The 26,300-nt window shown below is 38.1% G+C and overlaps 1 protein-coding gene across 1 annotated transcript in view; it reads left to right on the top strand.

Moving 5' to 3' along the window:
* Positions 1–26,300, top strand: part of Copg2 (coatomer protein complex, subunit gamma 2) — a 97,577-nt gene that overhangs the window by 33,659 nt on the left and 37,618 nt on the right. The window contains exons 8-16 of the mRNA XM_013036423.1: positions 1,279–1,467; positions 8,265–8,360; positions 8,631–8,874; positions 10,701–10,776; positions 12,492–12,595; positions 13,030–13,155; positions 14,770–14,832; positions 15,535–15,674; positions 16,571–16,742. Coding sequence (XP_012891877.1) covers positions 1,279–1,467; positions 8,265–8,360; positions 8,631–8,874; positions 10,701–10,776; positions 12,492–12,595; positions 13,030–13,155; positions 14,770–14,832; positions 15,535–15,674; positions 16,571–16,742 — 1,210 coding nt within the window. The remainder of the gene's footprint in view (positions 1–1,278; positions 1,468–8,264; positions 8,361–8,630; positions 8,875–10,700; positions 10,777–12,491; positions 12,596–13,029; positions 13,156–14,769; positions 14,833–15,534; positions 15,675–16,570; positions 16,743–26,300) is intronic.

The raw sequence follows: 26,300 nt of genomic DNA on the forward strand, positions 1-26,300 counted from the left end.
TAGACTTACTTTTTCATTAGTTTGCATTTAATGAGGATGCTTTACAAAGTTGTGGGTTATAGATTCTATAAATAACAGAGACGAGAAACAGGTTCTCCTAGTGACCATGATATTCCAGTGTGACTACAGCTGACTTGTTTAATTACAAGAGTTTTCTAAGTCTCTCTTGAGCAGTATGGTAGCTCTTGTTCTTAGAGGTGCTAACATCTAACAGAGCAGACACACATGGACATATGCCCTATAAGGAAGTATCGGCCATATATATATATATATATATATATATATATACATATACATATATACATATATATATGCCATATATAATAAAAGGCTAATATTATTATAAAGGTAATAAGAACCTAACAAGAGAGATCTGGGCTTGCTATATGGTGGCAGTTGTTCATTTATCAAAGGATATATTATATCTGATGAATCTTATTATGAATTAAAAACATTCTTCCTAAAACAATTACCTTCTTTTAAATTTTATCAATACTTTAGTGTTTGAGTCCTGTGTTTGCAAGGCTGGTACTCTATTTCTGAACCACATCTCCAACCTTTTTTGCACTGGCTAGTTTTAAGATTGGGTCTTACTTCCTACCCAGGCATGCACCTGGCCCATGATCCACCCACTTTCCCCCCATAAAGCTAGGATGATAGGCATGAGTCACTGCATCTAGCTATTGGTCAAGAAGAGTTCTCACACTTTTTTTCTTTTTTTGATCCTGGCTAGCCTTGAACTGCTATCCTCTATCTTAGCCTCCCAACTAGTTAGGAGGATTACAAATAAGAGTCTACCGTGCTCATTTGAAATAATTGCTTTTCACCTAAACTGCCCCCTTTGTTTTTTTTTGTTTTTTTTTTGTCGGTCGTGGGGCTTGAACTCTGGCCTGGCCACTGTCCTTCAGCTCAAGGCGAGCGCTCTACCACTTGAGCTACAGCGCCACTTCAGGTTTTCTGGTGGTTTATTGGAGATAGGAGTCTCACGGTCTCTCCTGCCCGGGCTGGCTTTGAACCGCGATCCTCAGATCTCAGCCTCCTGAGTAGCTATGATTACAGGCATGAGTCACCAGCGCCTGGCTAAAGAGATTGGATTTTTTTTTTGGCAGTCTTGGGGCTTGAACTCTGGGGCTGGGCACTGTCCCTGAGCAATTCAGCTCAAGGCTAGCACTCTACCATTTGAGCTACAGCGCCACTTGCAACTGCCCCCTTTGTATTGCCACTTTTCTTAATTAAAACTGGGTGTTTGCTTTTTTTTTTTCCTTGTCCTTTCACAAGGTGGCAATGAAGCATCCCTCTGCTGTTACTGCCTGCAACCTGGATTTAGAAAATTTAATCACAGACTCAAACAGAAGCATTGCTACCCTAGCCATTACTACTCTCCTTAAAACTGGAAGCGAGAGCAGTGTGGACAGGCTCATGAAGCAGATATCTTCTTTTGTATCTGAAATCTCAGATGAGTTTAAGGTGAGAGTTTAAAGATGGTCATGTTTTCTGCCCATGTGTGGTTTGTGTATGTGTTTTTTAACAGTGTCTTTTGAGGAATAGAGGTTTCGAATTTTTATGAGGTCTTAATTTATCAATTTTCTCTTTTCATAGTTATTGCTATATGCTCTCTAAGTAACTCTTGTAAACCTCCAAGTCATAAAGGTAGCTTTTATCTTTCTCATGTTTTATTCAAATTGCTTTATGATTTTAGTTTTTACATTTTGACTCAAGTTAATGTATGTGATATGTTCAGTGTTTTTCTATATGAATACTGGATACTTCAAGGATAATTTGTTGAAAATACTTTGTCTCCCCTTTCGTATGCTGTGGCATCTTTTTATGTATAGCAAATAACCAAATGATATTTCCTACTAATGTATAAAATATATTTATTTTTCCATATTAACTTGGTATCAAGTGACCTTGCTGAGTTCTTTTATTGGTATTAATTATTGTAATACACATTCCTTAGGTTTATCCATATAAATATTCATATCTTCTGTGAATGGAGACAGTTTTACTTTTTAAATGTCTTGCCTTTCTTTCCTCTTGCCTTATTATTGAATAGAACAGTATTGAATAGAACTGGTGAGGATGTAGTAGAAATGATCAAAGAACACTTAGTTTCAGTTAAGAAAAGGAAAATAGAAGGACTGTTCTTTGTTCTTACTTAATACTCAGCCATGTGACGGGATAGACCATATTACTCAGTGCTTAGTATACTCTTAGATGTGTGTGTGTGTGTGTGTGTGTGTGTGTGTGTGCGTGTGCACACGCGCGTCTGCACATGTGTGAGCTCGCTAGTCCTGGGACTTGAACTCTGGTTTTGTGCACTGTCCCTAAGCTTTTTGCTCAAGGGTAGTGCTTTACCACTGAGCCACAGCTCCAAGGTAAGTCTTATAGACTTTCTTGTCCTGGCTGGCTTTGAACCACAATTTTCAGATCTCAGCCTGCCAAGTAGCTAGGATTATAGGGCTGAGCCACTGATGTTCAGCCACTCATAGATTTTAGAAAACAAACTTACCTTGCACATGCAAATTAACATTTTGAATCTTTGGGAAACCTTGATGGGTTATGAAGTTGTTTTAATAGCCATTTGTCAAACAAAATGGTATAGTAAAGAAAGCAGGTAAAATAACTTAGGTAAAAGGAGGTTTTAGAACAACAACTGGCAAACCTTTCTTTAAAAAGGACTTTAAAATACTTACTTTCAGCTTCTGGGCCTCTCCATTATCTGTTACCTGTTCTTATTTTGTGTGTGTGTGGGGAGAAAGGTTGTTTGTTTGTCTGTGTAGTATGCATGGGGGTCTCATTCTTGCCCTACCACTGGAACACCTTTTTAATTATTATTTTTATTATTTTTTCTTTTTTCCCCCCAGGTACAATCTTCTATTTTGCTTGAGTACTTTGAGACTGTATGTGAGCCTCCTAATTATGCTTTTCTTGTAGCAGGGGTAACAGGTACTTACTACCATAACCAGCCTTTTTATTGAGATAGGGCCCTCACTAACCTTTTTGCTTAGGCTAGCCTCAAAATGTGATCTTATCATCTCTGCCTCCCAAGTAGATAGGATTATAAACATGAGCCATGATTCTAGACCTGTTTTTGTTATTTTCTTTACAACTCTTTAAAAAGTTAAAACCATCTATGGTTTATACCATCTCTGGTACAAAAGATAGAATGCAAGCTCAGCATAGAGTAGTTCATGCCTGTAATCCCAGCGCTCAGGAGTCTAAGGCAGGAGGATCATAAGTTTGAGGCCAGCCTAGCTACCAAGTTCCAGGACAGACTGGCTTCAAAGCAAGACCTAATCTTAGAGGAAAGAAAAGGTGGAGAGAAAAGAAGAAGGCAGACAAGACTGGACTATAGTTTATTAGCTTCAGTGTCAGAAAATTTAAAACTTTAGAAAAGTAACATACACAAAGAAATTGTTGGTAAGCATATGGGTAGTGGAATTCTTTATATATACGCCTGTGTAAACTTCTTTTGAAAACAATCCAAGAATATCTAGTAAAATTGAAGATGTATACTCTTTTTTCTTCTTTTTTTTTTTTGTGAGAGTTTTTCTGTGTAGCCTGGGCTAGCCTCAAACTCAAATTCTTCTGCCTCAGCCTCCTGAGGGCTGAGATTGGGTATGTGCTACCATGCCTCACTGATGATATATAATGTATAAAAAAAATTTACTTTGGGAGTCATAGGATCACTTCAGGCATGGAATTAACATACATTAATTTTTTGTAAATGTATTGAGTAATTTGCCGAGGTCTATACAATATGATAGCATTTGCATAAATACTTAAAAAAAACAAGCAAACTAAACTATATACATTAATTGGGGATATATTAGGTAAGTTGAAGAAAAGCCAGGAAATAGGGAAAGCTATTCAGGATAGTGATAATCTCTGGGAAGGAAGCAATGGAATGTGATCAGAAGGGGCAGAGGGGAACATTTGGAAATTCTAGATAATAAAACTTCTGTTTTAAAAATCTGTACTGTAAGTGATTATATATTATAAAAACAAAGTACACAAAGTACATTTGTTTTTTCTATTGTTAAATATGTAATTTATACTACATATGTTTGTAATATATATTTGCAATAGATTTGTGAAACATGTCATAAAAAATGAGTTGCAAAAATATATAAAGCCATTTCAGATTGTTAGGCCAGACTCTGTAATTGGCAATGTTTCTTCCTATATCACTAATTTGCCTGTACTTTTAACTTTTAAAAATAAGTCCTGTTATGTTGTAAGATGCTAAGTACTATTAAATGTCATCTGTGATCTTTTTTATATTTTTTAATTCTTGATTTCTATGTATATAGTATGCTACTGTATACAAAGAAATTGATCACAAACCAATATAAATACCATTATTTTCACTGGAGATGCTCTATTTAGACTCCTACTGTGTTTTCCAAAAGTATTTCCCCATTATTTAGTGCCTTCTAAAAGGAGCCTTTTAGGAAGGAAATAAGGAAATGGAATAGATACGGTTGGAAAACAAGCTTCAGAAATGATTCATTTAAAGGTTTGAGCTATGTAAAATTTCAAAACTTGTCAGTGTAAATCTAATAATCATATGTAGATACTAACTGCTCTGGCTCTTCGAGTTGTTGGCAAGAATCTCTATTATTCATATTTGCTCCTTTTTCTTTTTTGTCCACCGGGGAACTGGGGAAAATACAGCATTAAAAGATGACTGGTCTACCTAATGTCACATAATAAATTACCAACACAGCCAAGACCAAAAGCTAGATTTTCTAATTTCTCAGATTTTGTTATGTCTTCCATCTTACCTACTTGTCACCTAATATTTCAATATTTATATCCTTTCTTGTAGAAGGTTTATGTAAGACTTTGGTTCCTTGTTTTGTTTATTTCTTCTTAATTTTTTGTCTTTTCCAATATATTTGGATTTAGGTATTGATTGTATTAAGATAAAAAGTGAGTTGAAAACATGGAAGTTCTTTAACTGGGTATCTATATGGAAAATTAAGGTAAATTGTAACCCTTATCTCTGGAGATGAGTGGCAGCTTTTTGGTCTCACTAAAGAAAGAAATCAGTGGCAAATGCAGCATTTTAAAAAGCAAGTTTTATTGAAGTAAGAGCGAGAATATAGCTTCAGAGGAAATTGAGATTGGGCTACTGGACCAAGCAGTGGAGTGCTACAACCTCCTGGACCTTAGTTATTTTTTATCATCTGTGGGAGACTAGATATATTGAGTTTATGTACATATTTGTGGAGCTTTTCCAGGAACTGGAGTACAGGGAGTGGTTTGACCTAGTAAAGTATCCTCACAGCCAAGATGGTGACTGAAGGAAGGTTCGTGCATCATAGGTACAGTGAGAGGCACATAAGGCCTCTGGATAATTGGCACAGTGGGGAAAATACCTTCTGGTGACCATTAGATGGAATTTCTAGAAGTAGGTCACACTTCTCACAACGTTTGTTTGTGAAGCAGGTTGTTCAGCAAAGTATACCTAGATGTGGTGTCATGGTGGTTCTTTGGCTCCATTTGCTTTATTGTTCCCTTTCTGCCTACTCATCCAATCTCACCCTACCTCACACCACACATACAAATCCAGTGCCAAGTTGATTGAGATACGAGTGTACAAGCAAAATAATAATGTTTTAGAAGAGAATGCAGGATATCTTCATGACCCTGGAGTAAGAACAATATTTTTAACAGAAGACACAAAAGAAATTTTGATAAACTAGACCTTACTAAAAGCCATAAAAGAAATGCAAACCAAAACTACTTTGAGCTTGTACCTCACCCCAGTTAGAATGGATATTATCAACAAAACTAATAATAACAGCTGCTGGTAAGGATATGCCCCAGAAAAGAATGCTACTACACTGTTGGTGGGAATGTAAACTTCTTCAACCACTCTGGAAAGCAGTATAAACCTTACTAAAGAATTTCCATTTACTTTCTATTCCAACAATCCCTAGCTTTACCCCCACTCAGCATAAAATAGTAAGACAGAAGTTACCTCCCAACCCAGAGAAATGGAATGAAGAATTGACAGCTAGAATGTAATAATGTAGGCAGAAACAGTATTTATACTGTATGAAAGTATACAAAAATGTCTACATCCTAGCACCCAGGGGCTGATGCAAGAGGATTGTGAGTTTCAACCAGGCTGTGCTACATAGACCAGTCTCAAGGAACCAAAAAGGAAGGGAGAGTAATAGGGAGGGGGGGGGGCTGTCACTTAGAGAATGACCTCTAGAATGAAAACCCTTGGATTTAAATCTTGAGTCTATCACTTACTAGATTTGTGACCCAAGATAGTCATGTGACCTCTGGCTGTTTTGGTTTCTTTAGTCATACCTTGGCGATTGTGATAGTACTTACCTCAAAAGTCTTAATGAACTAATAAAGAACTTATTTCAATGTGAGTTATTTTTTTTATGTGTGTAGTATGTAAAACACTAAAAGTCTGGGCTGGGAAGGTGGCTCAGTGGTAGAGCGCTTGCCTTGCATGCTCAAGACCCTGGGTTCGATTCCTCAGCACCACATAAGCAAACAGAAAAAAGCCAGAAGTGGCGCTGTGGCTCAAGTGGTAGAGCGCTAGCCTTGAGCTGAAGAGCTGAGGGACAGTGCCCAGGCCCAGAGTTCAGGCCCCACGACTGGACCCAAAAAAAAAAAAAAAACTAAAAGTCTAACCTAATCTCTTGAAATCTGTAGGTTGAATATTAACTGAGCTGTTTGGAATTCTTTTTTTTCAGTGCATTATATAGATCTTTTACAGAAACAGATCCATATGTTGCTTTATTTTATTATTTTTCCATTTCCATTTTAATGATTTAAGTTTAAAATGTAGACCATTAAGCCAGGTGTCGGTGCCTTGTAATCCTAGCCACTCAGGAGGCTGAGATCTGAGGATTGCAGTTCAAAGCCAGCCGGGCAGGAAAGTCTATGAGACTCTTATCTCCAATAAACCACTAGAAAACCTGAAGTGGTGCTGTGGCTCAAGTGGTAAAGCACTCACTTTGAGCTAAAGAGCTGAGGGACAGTGCCCAAGCCCACAGTTCAAGCCCCATGACTGCCCCCCCCAAAAAACAACCAGAAACAAAAAACAAACAAAAAAAGAAAATGTAGACCATTTTAATGCCTTCAGTAGTCACAACTACTCACAACAGCATATCTCTTCTCCCCATGCTCCACCTGTGAAGATACGATATTTTCTTTGTGTGTGTGTATGTGTGTGTCTTAGCTTTAGTTATCGTTGCTTCTTAAAAAGATTATGGATTATGGACATTTTCTATCTTCTGAAAGTATTATATTGTACAAACTTAATGCTATCTGGTTTGAGGAAGACATTTCCCTATGGGTGTGTGCTTCTGTACATCATGCAAGTTAGGCACTAATTACCCTTTTTTCCTACTCTGCCCCTTGTGTAGTACAAGATGCCATACAGCCTTAGAAGATTCAATCTTCCTCTAGAGGTCATGTTTCCTTACTGCCCTAGAAAAACAGAATCCTCCCTCTGGTGTAGAACACACATATGCTTACTAGTTAGTTTGGTAATGTTTTCCTTTGGAACAAAGGGTTGGCAGGCTTACTGCCCAATATTAAATAGTCATGTGTCATTCCTTAGTGTTCTTTCTTATCCTGTAATGCAACCGTTTGTGGATCCAGATATTTTCTGGCTCTCTGGAATGGTCTTAGATTTGGGCTGAGGAAACTAGCCTCCAAATGCTGATTGCTGTTGTTGCTGTAATATACTGTCAGCCATTTCTTACCTAAGATTCTTGTTTTCTACTAGCACCCATGCAATTGTGATAGATTAACATATTAACTGAAAAGAGGATAAAATCTTATGCTTTTCTTAACACTTGTTTTTAAATTTATATTAACATTCCTCTAGCAAACATTTTTGTGAAGTAGTTTTTGGATAGGTTTTTTATTTCCTTTGTTGGAGTCAGTGTATTCAAGCTCTTTATCTGTCCAGCTTTAAGAATTTACATGTGCTTATTATCTTGGAGAGGGGCAAATGGATGGGATCTATTGAATAAATATAATTTTCCATTGTTTTTCAGTGGAAATCCTTTTTTTGGGGGGGGGCTCCTTGCTGATCTTTTATAAAGAAGCATTATTGTGATTTTAGGGAATTGTAGTGCCTTCTTGGCTTGGAGGAACTCACAGGGGAAGCACATCTCCTAGCTACGGTTCTGAAGATGTACTTCCTCTCTTTGTGTTTTACTAGGTGAGGGTCATACAGTCATTGTGTGGTAAATGATCTCTTCATTTTTCTGCAGGTGGTGGTTGTGCAGGCAATCAGTGCTCTCTGTCAGAAATACCCTCGTAAGCACAGTGTCATGATGACTTTTCTATCCAACATGCTTCGAGATGATGTAGGTAGACTGTTTTCTAACCATAATAAATTGCAGTCATAATTCTCATGATTGCCATGAAATAATCATAGTGTTTTGAGCATGTCTTCATCATTATGCGCTTGAATGTGGTTGCTGTTTTATCATTACTAAACTTGTTTGTTTTAACACTTTGCAGAAATTTGTTGTTTATTTTAAATGAAAAGAGAGGAATAGAAATTTGAATATCACAAGCATTATTTCAAACAGTGTCCTTAGAATAAGTGGTGGTTTTATCTTCTCATTTGCCAGGGAGGCTTTGAATATAAGCGAGCCATTGTGGACTGCATAATCAGCATTGTGGAGGAGAATCCTGAGAGTAAAGAAGCAGGTCTAGCCCACCTCTGTGAATTCATTGAGGACTGTGAACACACCGTTCTGGCTACTAAGATTCTACATTTGTTGGGCAAAGAGGGACCCAGAACACCTGTCCCTTCCAAATATATCCGCTTCATTTTCAATAGAGTTGTTCTGGAAAATGAGGCGGTCAGAGCCGGTAAGTCGTTGAACTAGTAATGATGAAATTGCTGGTCTTTTGAAATACTTAAGAAGGTGATAATGAACTTGAACAGTGAAGTTGCAAGACTGATATGTTAATGGGATTGAGCCTATCCTGGGCCCCAACCAGATTTTTGCCTTGTATTACAGACAGCTTGCAGTATAACAGGAATATTATCATGGCTGCTCCATTTTTTCCCCCAGAGTTACAGCCATAAGCATTCATGTATGTTGAATTTATATGGATGTGTTTGTGTTTTCTGTGTATTCCTCTCCAATCCTTCCTTCCCCTTAACATGAACAGGCGCGTATCTCTCCCATTGAAAATGTGACCCCCTCCTATAATTCTTTATCTCTCATTAACTCTCAACCCTATCTGACTGAGAAAAACTTAGCTGCTCTCATGAACTCTTGTCCAGTCATTTTACAATACAATTTAGTCCTCTCCCTTGAAACTCTTCTGAAGGTTTGTTTTTAAATACTTTTAAAATAGCTGAAGAAATTGTTAGATTCTTTAATATTCTTATGTTTGTTCACCTTGGTATTTGGTTTACCTCTGACCTCCCTCCTTCCCCCCCCCAACATAGATCCTATACCTGGTACAGTAATACATCACACTGTCTGATCTCAACACAGGGCATTTGTACTGGTCATTCTCTCTGCCTCTAAGGTTCTTTTCCTGTCTTTTCTCTTTGGCCAATGTAAGTTGGTCTTAACATTTAGTTCCAGTTAGTTGACCTTCTAGGTTACTTTTCTACTTGCAGTTCTGCTTTAAGTCTCCCTGTCTGTACTTACCTAGCATCTTGGATAGTTCTGTAAGCAACTTACTTGTTACTTTGTAATTATTTCTTTAATTACCTATCTTTCCTACTGCAGTGTAATTTCTTAGGATCAGAGACCCTACTTTTTAATTTTCCTACTCCCAGATCCTACCACAATTAGTGATAGACATTAAGAAAGCCAGTGAGTGTATTGAATGAAAGGAATATTAACAATGGAGTTTCTTTTTATGTTTGAGGCTAGTTGTTTGAGATTAGAACTAATCATATGAGATAATATATAAGGGGTTGTGTTGAGGAGAAGCATAAGTCACGTAGAAAATATTCACATAGAAAAATATTCCTCAGCACATAGATGATATTTACTATGTAGAGCTCTCTAGAGGTGGAAGAATTTTATTTATACTTAAATGGGTCAAAGAGGTAGCACCAAGGAAACAAGATACTTCATCTCCATTGAGCACCAGCTACTTGGCTAATTTATCGTCCTTATAGAGGTGATATACAGAGGGGTTACATTTATATGCATTAGTTAATAAGTAAATTTCCTTTCATACAGTGTCATCTGTTCCATCATTCTCTCACATTTCCTTCCTCCCTTCTTCACCCACCAGTTATATAGTTCACTGTCATCAATGTCCAGTGCCCTTCACTGCTGTACTTTTTCACCCTTTTTCCTCAGATTCTGTGCTCTCCCACCCTCCCACAGAAAGAATGCAGAATCATGAGCAAAAGAAAAAAATTAATAAAAAGTCCTTGTTTCCATATCTTTGGAGTCCATTTTAGTATGAATATTATTTTATATACATATGAAGAAGTGCTTGGTTATTCTATCTTTGTGATTCTCTCCTAAGACTATACCCTCTGTTAGTCTCACTGTATGTGAGTATCTAGAATCCTGTGTAATTTGTCATATCCCAGTGTATTTTGGATCTAACTTCCACATATCAGAGAGAACATGTATACTTGTCTAATTTTTTAAATAACTATTGCTTAACTGTGATACACTGATATTTATGTTGCTTCATTTTCTGTGATATAATAGCTGCTGTAAGTGCGTTGGCTAAATTTGGGGCACAGAATGAAAGTCTTCTCCCAAGCATTCTTGTACTCTTACAAAGGTAAGCAAAAGAATGCCCTTTAAAATTAGAATTCTACCTGACTAAGTAGTGAAATCCTCATTGTGTCATACCAGACGTTGAGCTGATAGAGTAGAATAATAGTAGCTATAGGGTAGATAGCTTTTGTTTTCTTTCTAGTAATTAGGTATGAGTGAGATATGTGTAAAATTGGAGTTTAGATTTTTCTTAAATGGTTTTGAGAAAGTAATCTAAATGTATGTACTTCAATTTCTATAAGGAGATGCTAACTTCTAAAATCTAAAGTGATTCATTCATATGAAGAGTTGAAAATATAAGCTTTTTATGGCCTCTGTAACTATTTAGTAAGGGAAACACTAGCTTTAGCAAACACTCTGATTGCATTTTAAAATTGAAGCAGATAAACCACAAGCCAAGGCTGGCTGGCTAAATGGAACAAATTGCCATTTGAACAATAATGATGCCTAGATGATGAATGCTGTCTTTTTAGTATTCTTATAAAGTATAATATTAATATGTCTTAATTATGAGGCGTCTTTTCACTGGAGATCATGTGGTTACAGATACAGCCAGACACTCCAGACTATTTCATGTTATTGTGTTCTTATTTATCTTGATGTTTTCTATAGCTTCTGATTTATAAAAGCAGTAGTGAGGGGCTGGGAAGATGGCTCAGTGGTAGAGCGCGTGCCTTGCATGCCTGAGGCCCTGGGTTTGATTCCTCAGCACTACATAAGCAAAAAGAAAAAAGCCGGAAGTGGTGCTGTGGCTCAAGTGGTAGAGCGCTAGCCTTGAGCTGAAGAGCTGAGGGACAGCACCCAGGCCCAGAGTTCAGGCCCTACAACCGGACCCAAAAAAAAAAAAAGCAGTAGTGGTTTAGTAATTCAGAACAGTTCCCCAATATTTGTGGGGATTTCCAGAGCCTATATTGGCTATTGCTGAGATTTTTTTTAATGCCGGTCTTGAACTCGGGGCCTGGGCACTGTCCCTGATCTTTTTTTTTTTTAATGTCGGTCATGGGATTTGAACTTTGGGCCTGGGTGCTGTCCCTCAGCTCTTCAGGTCAAGGCTAGCTCTCTACCACTTGATCCACAGCACCACTTCCGGCTTTTTCTGCTTATTTGGTGCTAAGGAATCAAATCCAGGGTCTCATGCATGCAAAGCAAGCACTCTACCACTGAGCCACCTTCCCAGCCCCTGTCTCTAATCTTTTATGCTCAAGTCTAGCATTCTACTACTTGAGCCACAGCTCTACTTCCAGCTTTTTGGTGGTCCATATGTTTCATGGACTTTCCTGCCTGGGCTGACTTCAAACCATGATCCTTAGAGTTCAGCCTTCTGAGTAGCTAGGATTACAGCTACCTTTTTATAAAGGTACTATCAATCCAGACACTGGTGGCTCACATCTGTAATCCTAGCTACACAGGAGGCTGAGACCTGAGGATCTTGGTTCAAAGCCAGTCCAGGCAGGAAAGTCTGTGAGACTCTTAATCTCCAATAAACCACCAAAAAACTGGAAATGGTGCTGTGGCTCAAGTGGTAGAGCACTATCCTTGAGCTGAAGAGCTGAGGGACAGCACCCAGGCCCAAAGTTCAAGCCCCACAACCAACCAAACAAACAAACAAATAAATAAATGTACTATCAGATTACCTGAATTGTGTACTATATGAATGGTAATAAAACTATTGGAATCTTAAGGGTACCGAAACATGCCTGTTCTGTTTCCGATGGCCAGGTGTATGATGGATACTGATGATGAAGTGCGGGACCGAGCTACCTTCTACCTGAATGTGCTGCAGCAGAGGCAGATGGCACTGAATGCTACCTATATCTTCAATGGTCAGTGAGAGCTAAGAACACATACAAATATAATTGTGTGCCCCAAATGGTATCTTGGAAGTATATTTTGTGATTTTACCTATTAGCTGACCACTAGGCAAATGCTTGGTTTGTCTGTGAATGTACCTCCATTTCTAAGGAAACCTGTTTTCACAAGGATATTTTCTAATTTGGTAACAGGAATTCCTGTATAACAATCTGCAAGGTTGTTCTCATTGCTCTCCTAGAGCTAAGGTGATTTCTTTTCTGAGAGGTAGATATATTTTGTTGTATTTATTTATGCTCTATTTATTTATGCTCTCCTTCTTATATAATCACTTTTATTTAAATTACTTAAGTTTTAGGATTGTAGAGTGATTATTTCTCTTCCTTCAGCAAGCAATTACTAATAGTTCTCAAGATGATATAATGCTGAAATTTGTCTGCAATTACAGGTCTGACAGTCTCTGTACCAGGGATGGAAAAGGCCTTACATCAGTATACATTAGAGCCTTCAGAAAAACCCTTTGACCTAAAATCAATTCCTCTTGCTATGGCTCCTGTCTTTGAGCAGAAAGCAGGTAAGAGGAACAATAAACTCTTAGTTTTTCTGTGTATAGATAGCTTTACAAATCTGATATTAGCATATGTTCTAAGCTAGAAATAAAACTAGAAAATATTAGCTTGACTTCACAATTATTTGGTAGTCCCAGTATAGTTCTATCAATGTTCACTGAAGGGAACATCAAAACGTTATTGATAAAAATAAAGACTTTCTTCAAGGAAAAAAGAAAGAAAATATTAGCTTGTTTTTTCTAATACTTTCTAGGAAATTTTTCTCTAATGCATTTTGCCTATCATGCCTAAATCTTTTAGGCATAAGATAGATGACTTTGTGTGTGTGTGTGTAGAAATACCATGCAGAGGGGGCTACAATTACATGGGCAAGATAATGAGGACATTTCTTAGCAAGCATTGTTGCCTCCTCCTTTGTTTCCCTTTCCCGTCCCTTCCCATCTCCCTCCCCCCCCCCAGCCAAAGTTGTAAAGTTCATTTTTCGACATAATGACTTGTATGTACATCTCATTGTTGCAATGGGTCCACTTGTATCCCTATTTAAATGATTTATTTTTGCCCTTCCCGTCCACACATTATACCAACATCAAATACAATGAAAACAGGACCATACCGTGGGGGAGGGACATACAAAGCAACAAAGAAATTAGATGAGTTTTTAAAAATTAGGTTTTTAAAAATCTTTTGGCATTTTGATAACAGTAAGAATATGAAATGTGTCTAAAGATGAAAGTTTTGCTTTTGGTTTGGTTTTTAATAATGTGGTATTAAAGCATTTGAGGTTTGTTGCCACTGTTTATAATTCTGTTACTAATTATTTTTATTTCTGAATTTGGTCATCTCTTTTGTTTTTCTGCTGGAGGTTTGTCTTGAAAGAATATTACACAGGATTATAAAAAATATTTCCAGAGTGTAAAAAATATTTCCAGAGCCGGGCGCCGGTGGCTCACGCCTGTAATCCTAGCTACTCAGGAGGCTGAGATCTGAGGATCGCAGTTCAAAGCCAGCCCGGGCAGGAAAGTCTATGAAACTCTTATCTCCAATAAACCACCGGAAAACCGGAAGTGGCGTTGTAGCTCAAGTGGTAGAGCACTTGCCTTGAACTGAAGAGCTGAGGGACAGCGCTCAGGCCCAGAGTTCAAGCCCCACGTCCAACTAAAAAAATAAAATAAAAATAAATAAATAGTTTCAAAGAATCATAAAACAGTAAAAAAAGAAGTAAAGAAAAAGAAAGGAAGAAAGTACTTAGTAGTTAGATCATAGAAGAACTGGGAATGAAAAATCTTACCTTTAGTTTTCAATATCTCAAAAGTTGTTTGGTGATACCACATAATGATGTTTGTTTTATAAATTATTTCTACTTTTATGAGTAACTTTTTATACACCCCAGTCTTAAAGCAATTTTTCTGTTTTTAGGACTTTATTATTTTACAGCGCTATGGTCACTAAATGTACTTTGAGTGCCACTCTGCTCCAAAAAGAGGTGACAGAAACTGTAGTGGTAGATTTTGGCAATAGCTCATTGGATAGCTGCTAGAAGGTTCAACCCCATTTCTTTCTGGCTGCATTGTTAGTTGTAGAGGGGAAGCTCACTTAATTTCTCATATCTCTCTTAATAGAAATTACCCTTGTGGCTCCTAAGCCAGAGAAGTTGGCTCCTTCCAGGCAAGATATTTTCCAAGGTATGATGCTTTATTGGATAGAAATAATGATCTTTAATTCCAGAGTGTTGTAGACAAAACAGAGTTTGTGGTTTTTGTTCAGTTTGATTAATTTTCAGTTTAAGAAATCTTTGTGTAGCTAAAGATCATAAGTTATAGTTGCTGGGGCTACCTGGAGTCCACGGAACTTAGCAATTTCTAATTACTAGCTTACTAACTGGGAATGTTCCTCTTATATATATCTTGTTGGTTAACAGGGAATTCTAAAAAATTAGGAAATCAAGTTTTTTTTTCCTTAGCAATTTAGCATATGAACTTGCTAGCTTAAAAGATTACTGACACTGGACACCTATGGTTCATACACATAACCCTAGCTACTCGGAAGACTTAGGACTGCTGTTTGAAGCCAGCCCAGGCAGAAAAGTTTGTGAGACTCTTATTTCCAATAAAATACTACTTAGAAAAAGCTGGAAGTGCTGCTGTGGCTCAAGTGGGAACATGCTAATCTTGAGCAAGAAGAGGTTCAGAGACAGCACTGCCAGGCCCCGAGTTTGAGCCCCAGGACTGCCTCCCCCCGAAAAAAAATTAAAACTTAAGGGCATGTTATATGAGGATTCTGCTATTAGTAAGGCTGTGGAGACTAATACAATTTAGTGAAGTTTCTCTTTTATCTTCTTCATGTCTTACTTTCTTCCTACTTTCCTCTCTTTTTTTCCTTGTTAGAACAACTGGCTGCCATTCCTGAGTTTATGAATCTTGGACCCTTGTTCAAGTCTTCTGAGCCTGTTCAACTTACAGAAGCAGAGACAGAATATTTTGTTCGATGTATTAAACATATGTTTACTGATCACATTGTATTCCAGGTGAGATAATACCTTTGATTCTTTTAGACCCTGAAGTATAAATTTATATGCTTGGAGACAAGCATCTCTTTCTTTAGCTAATGATTCTAGCTCCTTTTATAAAGAACTGATTGAGAGCTAGAGGTGTGGCAGAAGTGGTAGAGTGCTTGTGGAGCAAGCTTGAGGCCTCAAGTTCAAACCCTAGTACCACTACCACCACCACCACCACCACCACAGTAATAATAAACAATTTTAGTTTCTTTCCCATAACTGTAAAGATCCTTTCATATGATAGATAATATTCGATGGTTAAAATTTAAAAGTCAGGCACCAGTGGTTCATACTTGTAATTCCAGCTACTCAGCCTTCTGAGTATCTAAGCATACCTGTCATCCCAGATATGCAAGAAACATAAAAGAATTTTTTTGTATAAAAATTTTTTGTATAAAAGAATATGAAACAAATATGCAATGAAACTAGATAATGTAAAGTAAAACTTTTAAAAAAAGAAGCATTTAACAGCAATGTAAATTAAGTGGATTGTTCAAAGAACTTTAGCTATCGTACTTCTAACATCTTGTTTGGTAGAGTTCAAGACTCAACAAAGAGCAAACACTAATGAGTAATATAAATACAAAGAACTCAAGAATAAGACTATCCCTATCACTGTTACACACACAAAATCTTAGGTTGGAAGATTGGGGTTGGGAGTGTGGGTCAGTGGTTTAGTGTGCACTTAGCATGATTGGCTCTGGGTCTGATCCCAGAAAAAAGAAAAAAATCTTATGTTTATAGTGCTATTTAGAGAGAGATGGTATTGTGGGTTCCAGAATGGAATTATGGATTATGAGTAGGAAGGAATAGTTTCTCCAGAACATTCCTCATCCTTCACAACTTTTCTTTTGCTTACTTTTCAGTTTGACTGTACCAATACTCTCAATGACCAACTACTAGAGAAAGTGACAGTGCAGATGGAACCATCAGATTCCTATGAAGTCCTGTGTTGTATCCCAGCCCCCAGCCTGACTTACAATCAACCAGGAATATGTTACACTCTTGTTCGATTGCCTGAAGAGGATCCTACAGCAGGTACTGGTCTACAGAAGGCAAAAGAAATTTGTCATTAAAAATGCTCTGCTTTCGACTCTTAGAATGCTGGACAAATGATTAGAATTCAAGAAATAGTTCTGTTTGTTCAGAACTTAATGTAGCTGAGTGCTGGTGGCTCATGCCTGTAATCCTAGCTACTTAGGAGGCTGAAATCTGAGGATCACGGTTCAAAGCCAGCCTGGGCAGGAAAGTCTGTGAGACTTATCTCCAGTAAACCACTAGAAAACTGGAAGTGGCTCAAGTGGTAGAGTGGTAGGCTTGAGCTCAAGAGCTGAGGGACAGTGCCCAGGTCCAGAGTTCAAGCCCCACACCTAACCAAAAACCAAAAACAAACAACAACAACAAAACAGAATTTAATGTAGTAATGATTGGTGGTATGTGTGTGTATGTATGTATGCATGTGTTTATAAAATTGGTTGCTGATGCAGAAATAATTTTAAAATTAATTCTTAGTAATATTTGCTGGCAATTTAATCCTAAAAGAGAAACAATGTATATAGTAGTAGCCCAAAAAGGGACTTAACCACTAGGAAGAGTCCATACACCTGATGCCTCTTATGAAGAATCATGACCTACTCTGATGTTTCTTTCCAGGACATGCTGCAAAACTTCCTTATTTAGGAGATGACTGACATTTTAAAATACATTGTGCAGCATAAATCTGATTAGTATCTTTATTGTAGTATGTTTTACCTTAATTAGGACTTTTAGCCAACCATTTTGTATCCATGTTTGGGAAATGCTCTGGGTTTACTTAACCTAGATGGAGAGAGAGAGAGTGTGTGTGTGAGTGTGTGTGTGTGTGTGTGTGTGTGTGTGTGTGTGTGTATATCAGAGAAGAGTGGCTAAAAGAGAGCCAACTGCTAGTGCCAACCAAGTACTTATATACTTGGGGATTTGAGAGAGCCTTGTATTCTATCTCTTGTAAATATCAGGTATCTGTTCTTGATTTCTTTATCCCACTGAGTTCTCTTCCCATATTCAGTTTTCATAGAAATAAGCCAGTTTTCATAGAAATAAGCACACACATCACATTGATGTTTTGAACAATTTTTTACTGCTTGTAAGTACAGGAAAAACAGAGGTCAACAGTATTAACAAATAATTGGGGCAGTTACAGAGTTACGAGAAATCATAAAAGCATTAACTAGTAAGTAGATGTCACTGGTCATCATTCATTTACATCTGGGGCTTAACCCACTTTCTTTTAGAGCCCCTCTCTTAACTCCCTTCTTGTTATCAATTCCTGAGGGCCCCTGCTTAATCTTATTTGTGTTGGGTGCTAGGCCAGGCTACTCAGACTCTGGCACGAGGTAGATTCAAGTTGGCACCATTGCTGAGTCTGAATCCCAGGTTGTTACCTCTAGCCATGAGTGGAACTGCATTTCTGTCTACAGCCACCCTAGATCTATAACTCCCTGGGTGGGAAGGCACTTTCCTATCTGGCCTCTGATATTTCTTCTTTGAGCTTTAGATCATTGGTCTTAAACCTTTAATTACCTCCTTATCCCTTTGTGAGGTTTTTCTAGTTCCATTTCCTTGTAGCTTTACTTCTTTACAGTTAGATAGGTCTGAAGTGTGCCCACTAGCCTAAGTAAGCTGTTTGTACTTTTCAGTAAAGCTAGTTTTATTTACTTGTTCTGAACTAGTATGTAGGTCCAGCCTTGATGTAGCTCTGAGGCTTTTGCCATCATCCTGGGAAACTGTATTTTATTTTTCAATAGACATTTCTCCTAGCTTCAGAACTCCACTGTGGGCACCCGCCCCCCCAAACTCATCAAGTTCTTGTATTTTAAAGGATGCCATCACCTTACCACTTAATTATAGAAGGAAGTGAAATGTTGAACCCATTGAAAAATCCAGGCCTTCCCAATTGGAAATACTGACTTCTCTAATTTTCCAGGATCATTATGATAACTGATAACTCAGGTACCCCACACTTCAGGGAGTGGAATTAACAGAATTTAATAAGTACAATTTTATAATACCAAAAGACACAAAGCAACAATATTGAAATTACAGATTTACATATAAGAAAACAACAGAAAATATTTCCACCAACAGAGGAAGAATAGAAGAGGCTTTCTCACCCATCTTCACTAAGGAATATATTTGTTTCTTAAAACAAAGATCTTACAAATTATCCCAAAAGTTTCAACCTTTGGTCTGCTGGCTAGGGACTCTTGATTTATGTTTATAATTTTTGTTTCGCAATTAGAGAATTTTCTTTCTTTTTTGCTAAAGGGTTTCTATTCAGTGATAGAATGTGGTTACAAACTTTTGCGTCTTAGGGGGGAAAATGAAATCTTGTCTCAAAACTTGGGCTTTTAAAATTGCATTAGTAATTAATTATATTTGATCCATCATATACCTGTTTAAAAACAAGCTCCTTTCTATTCTCTAGGTTTTTTTTTTTTAAGTAGATGTCTCTAATTTTTAATTTATGGCCATACTAAAGTCTTTGCTGTGCAATAAAAGAAGTGAAATTTCAGGGCATAGATGGTAATAGAAGTCTTTTACCAAACATTGTTTTTTTTTTAATTTCCCATCACAAATAATCCAAATTTTACAATCTACTACAACACCTACTCTCTGTAACATGTTTCGTCTCAGAAAATGATTTTTTTCCTTAAGTAACGGGGGGGGGAATATAGAAATTCTTGGTTATGAATCCTTTCAACTTGAAAAGAACATAACATAATACAAAAGAATATAGGCTTTGTACACAGGTAAGGATAGAAAATTCTAGCCTTGTATATGTGCTGTGATCTTGAGTAAATTCTTTAACCTGTATAAGCCTGTCAGGATTGTTATAGGATGAAATGAAATAAGAAAGTACTTAGCATGGTTTTGGACACATAAATAACAGACACTATTTAATTCTGGAATTAACTGCTTTTTCCATTCATTCTCTTTAAAACCAAATATTCCACAGTTCAGAAGACCCATAGCATACGCTTTAGATTTTGCATCATCAATCATACTTTCTTTGATCAATCATTAACTTTCTCACTTCCCCCAATCTTTATAAATGCACAGAAATCTCCTCTACTGAAAAAATTTGCTTTAATTAAATTTGATAGTACTATTATAATACCTCCTCTCAAAGCTTGGGTAATTTCTTAGAAAAGTTATTAGCAGGTCTTCATTTAATTATTCCTACATATTATCTTTTATCCTCTAAGAATTATTCAGTTACCCACAAAGTTTTGGAAAATCTTTCAAGCAAAATTCTTCCTTAACATCCATTCTCATGTGGTAACTTCTCTTCCTTTTGAGTATTTCTCACATCAATAAAAATTTCATGAATTACTCTACACTTTGGAACTTTATAATGCCTGTACTTATTTACCTTTTTTATTCCACTGTCTATTCAGAATCAGTTAAAACTCTAGATTGACTTTATTGTTCTACTATCAGCCTTTATGGCATCATAATTTTCATCATCTAGAGCCACTTCAATAAATGGAAATAACTAATTTTAAAAAGGGTCTGCCAGAGAAAATATACTGAGATCTTCCATAGAAAACACCCATACTAACATCATCTCCAACAATCTAGGTATGGAGTTTCTTTTCTGTTTTTCATCAGGGATGCTGCCTTTTATATAATAGTTCATAATTCTTTTATAAACACTTCAACTTTGAATTTTCCTGCCTATATTTCTTTGAATAGTGTTTGCAAAGCAAACTTTTTTTTGGACTCAAAACTTTTCTTTGAATCTGTAGTATCCCATCCATTATTTTTTTGTTCAATATGTTTTTGTTCAATAACTCTTGGCATACTGTATAAAATCTACTACTTTCATGAAGTGATATTAACCTTGAAGTTTTATTACTTTGAGTAATTTCACTCACTGGTATCCATATTAATAACATCTGATGAAACTTTGTATTTTCGGTAGTAAGCATTTACTTTGAAATTTTGCTCAAACACCATGAGCAGGATTGGCAGGACATCACTATTTAACCACCAATTCTCCTTAGTTTATTCAATTTAACAAAAAATTAAGTAATATAGTTACTAATTTAAGTCTGACCTTCAATTTAGTATGTGTACAGTTTGACCCATTATGAAATCTGCCAGTATTTACTTTCCTTATTTACCTTCTCATTCTGACTTCTCAGTCTGACTTGAAGTTTTTGTCATCTGTCAAGCCTCTTCTGTTCCTAGTTTCAGGAATATGATGACCCCAGCCTTCACTACTACCTTTACTTACATAATCCCATCTCTCCAGAAGGCAACATAAACATAGTATACCCACTTATATCTTCTTTTTTTATCTTAAGAAAGTAAAAAATAAACTTGCTTTATTAGTGCTGCCTAGGCCATTTACTCTGCCATACAGATAGATTCCTAGTTTGAGTTTCCTCTTTTCCATATCTCATTGCTCTCTTTTCCATCTGCTTAGTTTCCAATAGACTCAACTACTCTTTACTTATCAAGTACATTCTTTGTGAAGATTAATGCTGAGGCTCTCTCTTGAGAATAACATTTAACAAATTTATCTTTATCTGAGTATTTACTCTCCTGATTTTGCCCATTTATCAAGTGATTACTGGCAACCACCAAATTCCCTACAGATAACTTCTTTATGCACATGCCTCCTATTTCCCCTTATGCCATACTTTGAATAAAGATTAAGTGGGCAAAGGTACTTACCTTATCCACACTAAATTTTATAAATATCAGTGCCAATAGCCCCAATTTCCTTCATATTGACCACTAATTTTGTGGAAAACCATGTTAAAGATCATTAAGTATATTGAACTCTTTGATGACTTTTCCTTTGAGACAGGAACTCTCTGTATGGCCTCCTTTGACCTTGAATTTAGGATTTTTCTGAATTCCCTTCCTGAGTGCTGAAATCCCAGGAATACATCACCATGCCTGGGTCATATTTGTAAATTTTATAGTTACCATGTGGATTTCTAATTCTTGACCTCTAATAGTTTCTTCCACCATCTTTAATAACCCATGTCTCCCATTGTAAGTATTTTTCCCTTGCTATTTTCTCAGTCAGCAAAGCTATTTCCACAAGTTGTTATGGGTGTACTCATTGCTCTTCCAGGAAGGAACTACTCTACATATATTGCTCCTCTGGTCTTGCATAAAATCCTTCATTGTCATCTGCTTATTTGAAGAGAATTGACAACAGCATTAACCCCAACAGTTTGATAATCCTGAATTCTGCTTTCTGCTTTTTGATACTCTCCTTCACCAAACAAGAGTCCCACAACAAATTGAGATGGTTCTGTCTTCTCTTGCACCAGTCATTTCTGATCCATCACATGGCCAGGTTGATTCATAAATACACTTTCATGTGGCTACTTACTTGAATATCTCTTTTAAACCTGGATAAAGATTTAATTATACCTGGCTGTCATCCACCCCTAAGTCCCTGTTTTGTCTCCAGGTATTTTTCCAGAAACTAATCAATTGTAATCCAACAAATCATAACCATCAGGCTACCTTACTGTCAATAAATATACCCAGGAGTCTTGTCTCCATTCCAAACACATCTTCATTATTGCCACAATGACTTGCCTATGTGTCTCAAGCACATTCTACCAAACGAATCTGCTGTCTGAATTTAACACTACTCATCCTAGCCACTCAGGTCAAACAAACTAGGGACAGTCACTTGCTCACTTAGGAATTGCCTCTGCATGGTATCTTGCTTAGGCCATTTACTGACCTGTGTCCTAAGGACTTTCTAGGTTTACTCCTTTCACACCCCTTTCTACTTGGGTTCCATCAATCCCTCCTTCACCATATGTCCTAAGCACCCCAGGGTCTTTAGACTTGTTCACCTGAATGTAATACCTTTTGTCTTTTTTTCCTGGTGCTAATTTGGTAACACCTTATAGAGGGCCTTTCCTGAGCTTTTCAAGAACACTCTTCTCTTGACTTGGCTCTCCTCAATGTTCTCCTTCATCTACTAGCTTCCATTAGTATTACCTACTGACCACCTCTCACCTCATGCTTTCCCATGTATGGCAAACTCCTCCCATCTCCTGACTCACCTGATGAATTCTCCTGTTGTAGTCTTCAGAGTACAGTTTCACTCTCCACCTGGCACATAGATGCCCTTCTTTGTCTCCTATGATTTTCTTGACCTGTCCCCCATCGTTCAGTAATCTTTACATTACACTATTGAAAATGATAGTACACTACCCAGCAGCCCTTCCTCTTCTTGCTACTTCATAAGGCATTGGTTACAACTCATATTACTGTTGTGGATGACACCTTCACTTCTTGGGCTGCCCTCTCCCTTGTCATGCCTCTAACTTTCTATTGGTGGGCCTTTGATGTCCTCACTCAAGGATCTCTGCCCTTTTCCCTCTGATACAAACCCGGCACTCTCCACTTGGATCCACCACATCACTTTGCCTGTCAATCCTTGATACTAGACCTGGGCCAACCCTGGCATGCATGAGAGAGTTCTTTTGAAGGCCCTACTTCACCCCAACAGATAGGACTATCAGGCAACTGTCAGTATGGTTCACTCAAATCTGGTCTTCTGGAGATCACTATTCCCCTTTTGTCTTTATGCCACTTGCCATCTATTGTTCCCGGTTAAGACACAACTGCAAAGTAACCCTTTGATCCTCAGTTTCCTCATCTTTCCTTCAAACCAACCTCTTGCCCTTCCCTCTACCTTCATTCCCCCTTCTTTCCTTCAGACCAGCCTCTCAGCCTTCCCCCACCTTCATTCAGCTATTCTCCCTTTCTTCATTGGGAACATTCAGCAGTCTCCCCACTGTAAAAATTCAACACAGAATTGTCTGCCAAATCAGTTCAGTAAGATATTCTCTCAATTCTACAGCTGGACTGTGTCCCCATCCCATCCCTCACTGCTACCAACCAACCAATCAACCATACTCTTTCTTCTAATCCCATCAACTCTGACAATATCCTGTCTCAATTCCCATCCTCAATATCTACCCTTCTTCTGCTGGATCCAGAGTAAAGAGCCTGGCCTGGAATTGTCCCATTGCAACAATACTAAAAACTTTTAAGAACCACATCCCTCCTTGTCAATTCAGTCCTCCCCATTTGCTGTTTTTTTTCCCCCAAGCCAAAGCTTGTGAGCTAGCCTGAGCCATCTTAAATGCCTTTGTTCTAGCCCTGGGTCCTCCCTTTTTCCCTGGCTCCCCATTGCTGTCCAGCTTGTCTCTGTTCTATCCTGGGCTCTCCACCTTGCATTCTTGCTGGGTTCTGCTTACTTGCTGTGTATCTTCCATAGGTGGTGACATCTCTGTGTGTTGTATCCCCCTCCTGTAGTTTTATCTTCTGCTATCTTCCTGCTTGTGGCCTTTCTTCTGTTGCCTCCTTGCTTCTTGTCCCTGCTTCTTCAGTATGGCCAGTTCTTTTCTCAACGACCTGCCAGTTGGCTAGATTTATGACTTTTTCCGCTTCTTGGATCTGATCTCTTTTTATTCCTGTCTTACAGTATTTTCTGCAGTCAACCAGTTTCACTAGTTTGATTCTTGCATTAATTATAGTGCCAACTTTCCTTAAGCTGCCTTTTCTTCACCTTTCCCATTCTTTTATCAAGCAAGAGAACACATAATTCTATAGCCACATCTTCTTCTTACTACTCTGTACCACTTTCCTATCTGCACTGCCATTCTGTGCTACCAAATTGGCACCATAAACAGAATAGCCCTACCTATTATACACAGAACCATTGATTCCCACTAAATATCCCTTTGGTCAAGTTGGCTACACTACAGATACTGTATCCATGTTAAAATTTTAGAAAGCCCTTCTTATGTAGCTACAACACTTCATCTTATGCCTTTCTCCCTTTTTATTCTCTGGATTAAGCCTCCTAAAGGAACAGCATAACCTGATAACCTTACAGTTTCCTCCTTGTCCACGCTTATTCTGTGCCCATACTCTACTGACCTAAGCTCACTTTATGTATTTGACATGCCATTAGCATGGAAAGTCACTCAACTCTGCGTACCCTGCACGCTCTCTACTACATGGTATACTTCACTCCTTTCAGCCACCCCTTGAACAGCAAAAGCACAGACTCACTGGTCACTGCAAAATGCCTATTCCCCATTGGGTCCCAGCTTCACTTCTATCATTTGCAGGCATCTTCTTTCTGTCCACATCCTGAACTCACTCCATGTGAGTCCATCCCATGTCCCTGAGGTTACCTGTCAGTGCTGTCTGTGCAGGAGTCTTCTTAATTTATATATCATCCAGTTTCCTCCCATTAACCAGAGTCACCTGCTCCTTTGCCCACTATCTGCCTTTAAGGCCCCATTCTACAAATGTCTGGGCTTTAACCTCTTCTCTCCTCTCTGTTCTGCTCCTTAGGTTAGTCACTGACAACCACCCATCTCGTCAGCTTGGCATGCCCTGAGATATGCACATACCACAACCAGACAATTCTGCATTCTGCATTCCTTGACCTTCGTGCTACTCCCTTGATCATTGCCAATGCCATCTAACACTCATGAACTCCTTCATGACCCAAGTGCTGCCTCCTGTCCCTTTCCTTTCCCATCAACTGCCTCTACCCACCTATACATCATGTAGAATCTGCCATGTGCAAAGTCTCTCTTGTTTCCATCCTGGTTGCGTGACCATCCCCTGCATTTCCTCCTGCTCTTCTTTTCCTGATACTCTCTGTTCTTTCTACACTGTTCAGTTGTACACCCCTGCCACCTTTCAATCAATCCATGCATCTACTACCTTTCTATCAAACTAGGCACTCAGGAGTGTTTCTCTCATTTTCGAAGGTGTCTACCTTTCCTGAAGAGTCCTGACTATTGACATCAGTGCCTGCTTCTTTGTTACCAGCTTCCTATGATGAGTCAGTCTCATCATCATCCCTAAGTTCCCTAGCTTCTCACTAGAGTGAGATCCAACATATTATTAACAGTCATTTCTCCCCTTGAGGCCCTTTTCCCTCCAGCTTGGTATCTTATGTCCTTTCTTACCCTGTTGTTCCTATATACCTTCTTTACTGCCACATCCTCTTTGAACTCCTCCAAACTTTGTTGCCCTCTCTCCTACCCATCCCATGCTCTTTCCCTCTCTAGGTTTGCTTACCTGTAGTTCTCACTTTCTCTCCCACTTTCTTGGCCATTATGGCCTTTCCCTGATTCAGGACCTTCCCTGAGCCTTTCAACAGCCTTCTCTCTTCCACTTAACCTTTTCTTCTTCTCCTCCCCTTCTTTGTTTCCCACTTGCTCTTCCTCTCATCCCCCTCTTCTCTTTCTGCTTCTTGCCCCATCTGCTGGTTTCCATTATTTTTATACAGTGACCACCTCTCTTCTCATGCATTCTTAAATATGGATGGTTCTCTCTCAAGTCAGCTGATCCATTTTCCTGCTCTGATCTATACTGCACAACAAGGTACATTTTACTCTCATATACACATCCTTCTTTCAGCTGCTCTCTATGATTCATTCTGAAAACCTTCCTTCTTAACCTGTCCTCCTTACCTACTGCTCCATCACATTCTGCCCACTCTGCAGCACACTGTTCCAGATCTCTACATACCACCCACAT

Source organism: Dipodomys ordii, unplaced genomic scaffold (assembly GCF_000151885.1).
Source record: "Dipodomys ordii isolate 6190 unplaced genomic scaffold, Dord_2.0 Scaffold285, whole genome shotgun sequence".
Taxonomy (NCBI): Eukaryota; Metazoa; Chordata; class Mammalia; order Rodentia; family Heteromyidae; genus Dipodomys; species Dipodomys ordii.